The 10,543-nt window shown below is 40.2% G+C and overlaps 1 protein-coding gene across 1 annotated transcript; it reads right to left on the bottom strand.

Annotated features, from left to right (window-relative positions):
* Positions 1-3,905: 3,905 nt before the first annotated feature.
* On the bottom strand, positions 3,906-10,437 carry wee1 (WEE1 G2 checkpoint kinase). The gene is made up of 10 exons (XM_008294448.1): positions 9,541-10,437; positions 8,656-8,870; positions 8,166-8,232; positions 7,439-7,611; positions 6,769-7,037; positions 6,442-6,531; positions 6,241-6,326; positions 5,972-6,142; positions 5,321-5,466; positions 3,906-5,129 (listed from the first exon to the last, which is right to left on the bottom strand). The coding sequence occupies exons 1-10, from the start codon at positions 10,027-10,029 to the stop codon at positions 4,973-4,975; spliced, it is 1,863 nt and encodes a 620-aa protein (XP_008292670.1). The 5' UTR covers positions 10,030-10,437; the 3' UTR covers positions 3,906-4,972.
* Positions 10,438-10,543: the final 106 nt, after the last annotated feature.

Genomic DNA, 10,543 nt, shown 5'->3' with positions numbered 1-10,543 from the left:
CACTTGCTCCGATCTGCCCCAAACTCGACATGCCGGATCACAGTCCCGCCGTGCGCGAAGGCCGACAAGCGTACGTGCGAGGACCCGTCCATCGCCGCTTGCGGCTTTAATTTATTATTACTTTTGTCAGTTTCAACTTATTTCAGTGACAGCTGTTTTTTTCCTTCTTTAATTGGATGGTGTGATAAATTTAAGGATGACTGGACACAATGTGTTTATGTGAACACATTTAGACAGTAGTTAAGTCGTAAGTTATGCCAATAAAAGCTATAACTTTATTATTGATATTTAAAGTGCGAACATAAAAATGATGTCAAATCTGCAGGGAACCTTAGCTGGTAGGAGTGTGCTGAATTCAAGCTAGCTAGCTGGTGCTACAGCAGCAAATAAATGCCTAGAATTATTCCATATTAGCTAAGCTTAACGTAAAGTCAGCTAGTTAGCCTTTATACAGATACACGTCACGTGGACAAAATTGTTGGTACCCCTCGGTTAATGGAAGAAAAACCCACAATGGTCACAGAAATAACTTGAATCTGACAAAAGTAATAAGAAATAAAAATTCTATGAAAATTAACCAATGAAAATCAGACATTGCTTTTGAACCCTGGTTTAACAGAATTATTAAAAAAAATAAACTCATGAAACAGGCCTGGACAAAAATGATGGTAACCCTAGAAAAGACTGTGACCATAGGGACATGTTCAATCAAGGTGTGTCCTCTAATTAACATCACAGGTGTCTACAAACTTGTAATCAGTCAGTCGGCCTATTCATAGGGTTACAAATAGTCACTGTGCTGCTTGGTGACATGGTGTGTACCACACTAAACATGGAACAGAGGAAGCGAAGGAGAGAGTTGTCTCAGGAGATGAGAAAGAAAATTATAGACAAGCATGTTAAAGGTGAAGGCTATAAAACCATCTCTAAGCAGCCTGATGTTCCTGTGACTACAGTTCCACATATTATTCAGAAATGTAAGATCGATGGACTGGAGCCAGCCTCCCTGGACGTGGCCGCAGGAGGAAAATTGATGACACACGGATACTAGGAATGGTAACAAAAGAGCCCAGAACAACCTCTAAAGACATTAAAGGTGAATTCCAAGGTGAAGGTGCATCAGTGTCAGATCGCACCATCCATCATTGTTTGAGCCAAAGTAGACTTCATGGGAGACGACCAAGGAGGACACCATTGTTGAAAACAAATCATAAAAAGCCAGACTGGAATTTACCAAACTGCATGTTGACAAGCCACAAAGCTTCTGGGAGAATGTCCTATGGACAGACGAGACAAAACTGGAACGTTTTGGCAAAGCACATCAGCTCTATGTTCACAGATGCAAACATGAAGCAAATCACGAAACGAACACTGTCCCTACTGTGAAACATGGAGGAGGCTCTGTTATGTTCTGGGGCTGCTTTGCTGCATCTGGCACAGGGTGTCTTTAATCTGTGCAGGGTACAATGAAATCTCAAGACTATCAAGGTATTCTAGAGAGAAATGTGCTGCCCAGTGTCAGAAAGCTTGGTCTCAGTCGCAGGTCATGGGTCTTGCAACAGGATAATGACCCAAAACACAGCTAAAAACACCCAAGACTGGCTAAGAGGAAAACACTGGACTATTCTGAAGTGGCCTTCTATGAGTCCTGATCTAAATCCTGTTGAACATCTGTTGAAGGAGCTGAAACATGCCGTCTGGAGAGGGCACCCTTCAAACCTGAGACAACTGGAGCAGTCTGCTCATGAGGAGTGGGCCAGAATACCTGCTGAGAGGTGCAGAAGTCTCATTGACAGTTACAGAAATTGCTTGATTGCAGTGATCGCCTCAAAAGGTTGTGCAACAACATATTAAGTTAAGGGTACCATCATTTTTGTCTAGGCTTATTTCATGAGTTTATTTTTTTTTAAATAAATAAACTACGGTTCAAAAGCAATGTCTGATTTTCATTGGTTAATTTTAATAGAATTTCATAGAATTTTTATTTATTATTACTTTTGTCAGATTTAAGTTATTTCTGTGACCATTGTGGGTTTTTCTTCCATTGACCGAGAGGTACCAACAATTTTGTCCACATGTGTAATACAATTTTTATTGCTTGTTTGCTATCATGTGACTGTAGTAGATCATGGTTTATGTAATTAATCCAACAATTTAGGCTATAGTCTTGAATATGACCTTAAGTTTCACCGGGTCACCCATATTTGACTAAACTTAGCTCAAATTTGTGCTAGCATACATAATGTTGCAAAGCTAACAACAGGTTTTTGTAAAAGCAAATTCACCTACCATGTTGAAAGAAAAAAAACACAAAAAAAACCAGAGGGTCACTTACCAAGACTTACAGACTGTTTTAACTGTCTGGTTGAAATAATATTACATGAACTGAATGATTTAAAAAAAAAGTCCTTTAACCTGCTCAAGCACAACATCTGTTTACCTCTGTCTAAACAAAGATGGCGGCCCGACAGCTAGCTGGAAGGGCCATAAAAAAAATTTACTTAAGAAAGGGGGTTAAAATTTATGTTTAATATTTCAGTGGATGGAATTTTTTTTTTTATATAGCAGGTTAAAAGATTTTTTAAGGATTGTGATGTGAGGATTAAGATACATTTGGATGTTTAACTTTGGGATATTGATGCAAATATATATATGTTAACATATGTGAACTAAAAGTTAAAGGCAATCTCTCCTTTTCTCTCATTGTTGTGACCTTCAATTTAAAAGTCATCTTTTTAAAAAAAAAATGCAATTGTACTGTATTGTTATCATATATGGAACACAAATATAAAAACAGCATGTAAATTATCTTGTTTTGACTTGGACAAAAAGTTGAAAAATCTCATCACTATAGTTTTAATTAGTAAAGGGTGAAATTTAGACAATTGTGCACAAAACGTTTTTGAGCTGTGCAGCTGATTACAACTTTCTAACCACCTGATCCGCTCTGTGTGTTCAAATGACATGATGCAACAGATGACAAGAGAAAGACAAGAACAAGCTGTTGTGCTTGATGCTAGATGTCAGTTAAAGCTGTAGTAAGGCACTTGAATGTCACATCTCAACCATTTGCCCTCCTAGAAATCCTTTCAAACAGATCTTGATAGATGTGTGATCCTGTCTCCAAAATGTCAGCCAACTTCACAGAACTCTTGGGATTTATTAAGACTACATTTGTTTCAGTTTGGTGTACAAAATAATCTCCTTCAGGTGCACTTTTACATCACAAGAGAAACAATTCTCATGGGATTCGTTTTCTAAATCTCAAGTCCTTTAAGTGGGAAAAAAACTTAATTCCAGGTGAACCAGTGAGGAGGAAGCTTTAAAGCCATTTTATGGTTTTGATGGCTCAGTGCATACAGACCTAGATAAACTCAACACCATCCTCTCATTAACCCCTACAAAAACTAATGACTAAACTCATCGTTGCTGGTCACTTTGCTTATGCACATATTCAGAGTTGTCGTATTTCTTAAATGCAATTTTATATATATATATATATATATATATATATATATACGTATGTATTACAACTATTAGGGAAAAATAGTTTCCAGGAATCAGGTTAGATGCATCAACTCTGCTTTAACGCTGACCTTTGTTTCTAGTTTCTCTAGGATTTCTACCAATTTTTATGTTAGTTCTGTCTAGATGGACAGACCTATAACTTCACTTTAATTCAAAAACAAATAAACCAACTCAAAAGTGCCAAATACGATGTGGTTCCAGTGTCTCAAATGTGAAAATAAAACATAGTAAAATGAACATAACTGAATCATTGAGTGTTGGTCCAACAAAACTAAATATCTCTCAAGACATAACTTTAAAAAGGCTGATAACAAATGTGTTCCTGAAGATTAGAGAACTTTTTTTCTTGAACATAAAATGTCAAACTGAACAGAAAAGAAAGGATAGGTGGTGAGAATTTATTAAAAGAACATATGTACATGTTACAACAACAGAAACATTTTCTTTCATGTTAAGGGTTACAAGAACAGAAGAATGAGGAATACTTGCCTAAACAATAACAGAAGATGGGTTTTGTGACAATAACAGAAAAAGAAATACAAAATAACAGAACACATGAGAATCCAAAGAACAGGACAATGATTGTTCTAATGCTACAGGCAGGGTTGGCAGCACAGATCAACAGTTCAAAATACTGGATCAATTCTAACCTCACGGATTATGAGTTAGCTCACTAGCTTTGTTGCTTCAAACTAATTGGATATTTTCTTCTAATGGCATTATCACTTTTCCATCCATCCAGAAAAATAAAAACTGGCATTACATGGACTTCTGCCACTTGAAAAATAACAGCCAATGACCTCCAGAACGATCCAACCCAAAACTGACCAACCCCGATACACACAAAACATCAATAGCAGCAGATTTCTTCACTCTCTCACTTTTTCTTTTTTTTAAAACAATGTGGCAAGTTCCACGTGTTGCCTTCAAAGTGCTCCATTACAAACACAGAAAATCGTCAGTTCTCAGACCCTCTGGTACGCAGCATCAGGCATTTGACAGGCAGTAAGGTGCGCACGGCTACGGCAAGTACATTCACACTGAAGAGAGCTTCGCTGCGGCTTTGATCCGTTGCCACCAGGCTTCGGCTTTGCTGAGGGAAGTGCAAAGACACAGACGGTAGAAGAGCCTGACGTCTATGCAAACTTAAGGAATGACTGAGTGTAAAAGGTAAAGCAACTACCTTCGAGGAATGAAGTCATTTTCCAAGGAAAAATTCCATCAGGAAAATGGCTGAACTATATTGGCAACAAGAGTCAAGTGAGATAAGCTCCAGTTCGGTGTGGCAACAGTCTACAGCTTTACTGGGCGGAAGAGCCCAACACCACAGCTGACAGTGTTCTCCTTCGAAAGAAAAACTAAAGAGACCATTTCAACTGAACAGATCTGAATAAAAGGTCCATGAGCCTTCGTGTTTAACTTCCTGTGGGGGCGGAGTAAAGTCTCAGTAGATTGTGAGGCTGACCGACCGATTCATCTTCTTTCCAATGAGCCTTGATGTTCTGGGGTTGGCCTGGACTGTGGAGCGAGTCAGGATCCTGTCGGTAGACAAAACCTTCTCCTCTGCTGCTGCTCTGGCCATCTGGGCTTTCTTCAGCTCTCTGCCGAAGATAAAGTACAGGAGTTAATCATTAATGAAACCAGATAACTTTGGTAGTTTCTGTGCAAGAACAACACAAGCTGCTACTGTTCTTATACTTTGACTGTGTGAGTTTCCTGAACTCAAAGGCTAGTTGAATGGCAGTTAATCAAAGAATGCTCAACACTCTGGGAGATTTTGAGCTGCACTTACTTTTGAAGCAGGGCGTTCTTGAACTTCTCTGCATTAAGCTCGACTCTGAGCTGGTCTGCACTCATTCTAGCAGCAGTCAGAAGCACCGGGTGTTTGATGAGGTCAGAGGTTGACGGTCGTCTGGTTGGGTCAGGATGGATCATCAGCTGGAAAAACAGGGGGGGGGGGAGAGAAATTAGATTAAAGAAGAAAAAGATAATGCTGCCTAACAGCAAACAAATTACTATTATTATTATTATTATTATAACATACAGTTTTTCCTTGGTTTTGTTTGGTCCAAAAAATGCAAGGAAAAGGTGAATAAAATGCTCTTAAAGCCCCTCCTGATTTATTCAAATACACTGCTTTGTTGATCAGCAGTTAAAAAACTTCATTTACCTTACTCTACATTTTATATAGTAAAATACATAGTAGATGATCCTTCTAACAAGGGTTTTCTACCTTTGAAAAAGAGAAAAGAATAGACATTTCTAACACTTTAGACACTGATTAAAAACCATCCAGATCATTCATTCATTCATAAAATAATTAGATGGGCTCTGACAACGAACAAAGCAAGGTCATTACAAAATCTCAGTCTAACAAACTCATACTAATTAAAAAAATAAATAAATAAATAAAAAATACAGGAAAAGTGTTTCTGACAGTTACCTTAAGAAGACTGAGGAACTCTGGAGAAAGCACTTGAGGAATGGCGGGGAGTTTGCCCTGTCTGATCTCGTGCCATTTGTCTCCGTTGGTGGGTAGAGGTTCGGCCCCAGAGGCGCTGACAACAGTCAGAGCTAAAGCAAAGATGTCTGCCTTTGTCAAGTTGCTGTAGGCCTAAAGAGAACATCAGAACAACAAGGAAAGATTAAAGACTGTTTGAAGCTGTACTATTTCAAAAGTAGTAACTGTTTACTTTAAGAAGGGTTACAAACCTCTTGTAAAACTTCATTAGCCAGATATCTGCTGTCACCCTCCTCAACCTGTGGATTGTTTACTCTTGTCACATGACCAAGATCACCTGAAGGGGGAACACAAACAGTATAGATTTTGGATGTGAAGATGACTATCAGTAAGATAAGATGGATAAATGATAGGTGACAGGGTGTTGCCATACAACTGGGGAAGCAACTTACCGATTTTGTAAACAACACTAGTAGTCACACCATCATCCTCGTCACATTCATCACAGCTTGCTACGGATTTCCGTGAAATAAAAATGTTGCCTATAACAAAAAAGTTTACACTCACATTAGTTTCAGACCAGGAAACATGTTAAACACTCTAACACATCACAAAAAACAATAGGTCTTCCTTTTAAAAAAGTGGTTATATCTAAAATGCTACAATGCATGACAAAATATTAACAGATCATGAGTTTAAATCCTGCCTTTGTGCCTCTAAAAAAATGTATGGTTACAAATTCAAAAAGCATTATTTTACTATGAACAAAGAGTACTCACTGGGCTTAATGTCCATATGCACCAGAGAAGTCGAGTGGATGTACTTGAGTCCACGTGTGACTTGCAGCAACAGATCTTTCAGCTCCAGCTCCGACAGGTAGCTGAGCCGCCTGTAGTTCTCTGTGATGACGTCTGACAGTGTGCCGCCGTTACAGTATTCGTTCTGGATGAGCATGTGGTCGTCCTCTGCCCAGGCTGAATAGTACCGCACCACGTGGGGATGTTGGCCCAACACAGCGTGGGCGTACACCTCCCGTAAGGCATTTTGCCTGTTGGGGAAGGGAACAGACCATTTTAATTAGGACATGTCTGAAGCAGGCTTTGTAGTTTTGTAGTAGAGGCCCCTCAAGCTTTGGCAAGCAACCCTTATCCTGTCTATTCAGACATATAAGAAACTATATGCATGACTTTGTGTGCCTAATATTATAACATTAAGTTCCAAGTGGAGGCATTATGTACAAATCTTGGAATGTGAGCTTCTATTACAAACACAACAGCACCATTAAGTTTAAACTGTAGTTACTTTGAGGCACTACATGTCCTCTAAGTCAGTGAACAAAGTATATCATTTAGACCACTGATATTTATCTACTGCTGGATGCCAATCTTCAGGTACCAATCTAATTTACATCATCTTTTCAATTAAACTGAAACAAAATAATCTACTTACTCATCTACTGAACCTGCTAGAGGTTTCTTTGATCTCTTGATGGCGTAGATGCAGCCATCCAGTCTTTTCACACACTTGAACACAGCACCAAACTCCCCGCAGCCTATTTTCTCCAGCTCCAGGAACTCTGAGGCGTACCGGGACATCATGTTGTTTTCCATCATGGTGATCCTCTGAGGGGAGAAGAAAAGCTTTAAAACAAATTTAATATAAACATGACAAACTTGAAAGCTGTTGTTCAGTTTCTTCCCAGTTCACATTTAGCATAACCATTGAGACCAACAGGTTTACTCAGTAAACAGTTTCTAGTTAATTTACATATGAAATGAAACCAAGCAGCAGATCAAGCTTTTCCACTTTGTACTTGCAATAACAATTAGTGTAATGCAAAGCGTTTGCGTCTCCTACTGGCTGTAATTTGTTACGCAGTTTATTGAATTGCTTTGCCTTTATGGTGTTTTAACAGTAAAATCTTTTTACAGAAAAGTGTACTGTCAGTCGCAAAAAAACTTTCCACTAAAACGATTAGAAAATATTTTGATATCCTGTTTGAATTTGCCTCTTTCTTTGATTTAGAGTATTTTTAATATTTAAAACACAGTCTAAAAAAAAAAACCCCTCTTACAAAAAATAGCATGTCCATTGAAGAGAAATAGCACAATTATATTTTAAACTGCAAATAAATTAATATATGTAATTACTGCAAATAACAAGAACATGTAATCACCTTAGAGGGTGGGAGGACTTCTTCCTCTCCTTCACCGTCACTTGCCTCCATATCTTCTCCACAGGAGCTGAAAGATCAAAGACAATAGAGGGTGTTGGTCAGCATTCAGTACAGCAGGGGGCAGCACTGGGGGCTTCACAAGCACATGGCAGAGTTCAGCAGTAACCATGAGGTCCTGGTTCCCAGCCAAACCCCCTGGTCTTAGTCAACGGCTTTAACGTATCTGATTACTGTAACAAAGGCTTTCGTCTGTGCTCTTCATCGTAGGTAAAAGTGATTAACACTGCTCTGCAATGTGTGATTTACAGGTTTTGCATAATTAATGAAAATGAAAAGTTGTTCTTCACCAACTGACTGAGTGAGAAAAAGTAACCAAAACACTGCATGCAGGAAACAGTCTTATCAGGTACAACAGTAAGTAACATTGTTTTGGAATATCAGAAGTCAAATGGCATACATCTAACAGACGGAAAAAATCTCAAGTACATACTCATTCCAGTGTGCCCTCTTCCTGTTGTTCCTCTGCTGTGTGGCAGATTGGATGAGGAGGGAGTCAGGAGTGAAGGGGTTAAAGTTGACCAGCGGGGTCTGCTGTCTCCTGCCACTGTCTGTGATTGACTTTCCTGAGGCCTCCACATTCTTGAACAGGGCAACTCTCCTGCTGGCGGACCCCAGTCCAGAGCCTCTCGCCCTGGATAGCAAACTCTGCAAAAGACAGATTTAGAGTTTTGTTATGTACTGACAGCAGCAGCAGCAGCAGAGAGAGAGAGAAACACAATTACTAGAGATGTAATCAAGCCAAGCAAGAGATGAATTTTAAAAACATTATGTAATGATGGTAGCTGTAAGATAAGGTTTTGCAATAAATCTCTGAATATTTGTGTAATGCAGTAATCCTTGATGAAGACATGCCCAGACATAGAACTCCAGGTCCCCAAATCATCTGGCTGACTAACTACAGTGGGAACATTATGCAATAACTACAGTTGTACATTAAGTGGGTCACTGGGTCGTTAACTGACTACACAAAGACAGCATCTCAAGAAATTCAAAAAATTGAATACATTGGTTCGTTTGAGGCAGGTGGGGCCACCATTCCCTGACTTCTTTGCAGTTAAATACCTGACCAGAGTCAGTCAAATGAATGATTTACTAGTGCAAACTTATTTTTTGAGACAATTGCCCACAAAGGGTTCTGTTATGTTTTTTGTTGTTGTTGTGTTTTGTTTTTTGCAAGTGCACAAAATCAGATAACGAAAGTCTGCAGATGTGATCATTGCAAACATTACACACTACAATGCATCCACTGATCCACTGCTCACAAGTAAATACAGTTTCAGAAAGACTTGTTGTCTTTTCTGTCAAAAATACTAACCTTTGGTGTGTGCGGTGTGTCAAAAAGCCGGAGTTTTCTGAAGGTTTTGTGCGGAGGTGTGTCGGGGCAGTCTGGGATCGGGGAGCTGGATCCTTCCCCGTCGTCCTGGACGTAGGAGCGCTCCGGTGAGCCTCCGTACAGCCGAGGGCTTTTCCTCGGTGATGGTGAACAGTTAGCATAGATAACACTGCTCGGTGACCGTAGGTGAGACGGGGATCCAAAACCCTCCTCGTCCCAAAGCTCCACGTCGTCGTCCCCGCCGGACTGATTCAAGGGACTGCTGCTGCCTTCCAGCAGTTTGTCGGCGGTGTCCCGTCGCACTGGCATCGGGGAATCCATCTCCGTGAAGCCAGACTCACCCCCAGTGCTGTTGTTAACGTCCTCAATGGGGTCGTCTTCTCCATCGCTGGATGTGAACTGTAATTTCTGACGAATTGGCCGAGTTTTGGGTGAAGGAGATCCGTGTCGATGGCGACTGTAGGTCGACATTTTCAGGATTTAAACCCCGGCGTCGTCGACGGGGGAAAGAAAATCACGCGGTTGGACCCCCACTACTGTTACAGGCGTTTCTCGCAAAACTAGTCACCTTCTAATTACCTTAAAGTAAAGGTATTGAACCGAAGTGTAGAAAAACAACCGTTAACTACTGTTAATCTTCGTTACCATCCTAGAAAAAGTTAACTTGTTTGCTAACTGCTACACGCCCATCCAGCGCTGAGGAATGGCCCCGGACTAGCTTGTAGTCACCGTGAGAACAACGTCCGTAGTTGGTCTGAAACTACTGAACAGACAGTAAAAGTACCTCGTCCGGTCGGGTTTCGGTCTCCGTCCCTCCTGTATCGTTGGTTCACCGACACAGAAACACGTCTCGCCGCAATAAAACCTGAGCAATGTTTACAAAAAGTTTGAATGAGTCAAGAACTGGCTGCTTCCTATCACGCGCGTGGCAAAGGACTTCCCGCGACCGTTGGTCACATGTTGGTGAGCAGCCAATCAGAGCGCG

The sequence above is a fragment of the Stegastes partitus genome, unplaced genomic scaffold (assembly GCF_000690725.1).
Source record: "Stegastes partitus isolate 25-593 unplaced genomic scaffold, Stegastes_partitus-1.0.2 Scaffold21, whole genome shotgun sequence".
Lineage (NCBI taxonomy): Eukaryota > Metazoa > Chordata > Actinopteri > Pomacentridae > Stegastes > Stegastes partitus.
This window is presented reverse-complemented; position numbering and strand designations above follow the sequence as displayed.

Excerpts from the sequence above, each read along its gene's own strand:
- wee1 (XM_008294448.1), bottom strand. The coding sequence starts at position 10,029 with ATGTCGACCTACAGTCGCCATCGACACGGATCTCCTTCACCCAAAACT. Across the intron at positions 5,467-5,971 it reads AGTTCCTCAGTCTTCTTAAG|CTGATGATCCATCCTGACCC; the intron begins GTAACTGTCAGA and ends CTGTTTTTCCAG. Across the intron at positions 5,130-5,320 it reads AAGAACGCCCTGCTTCAAAA|AGAGCTGAAGAAAGCCCAGA; the intron begins GTAAGTGCAGCT and ends TATCTTCGGCAG.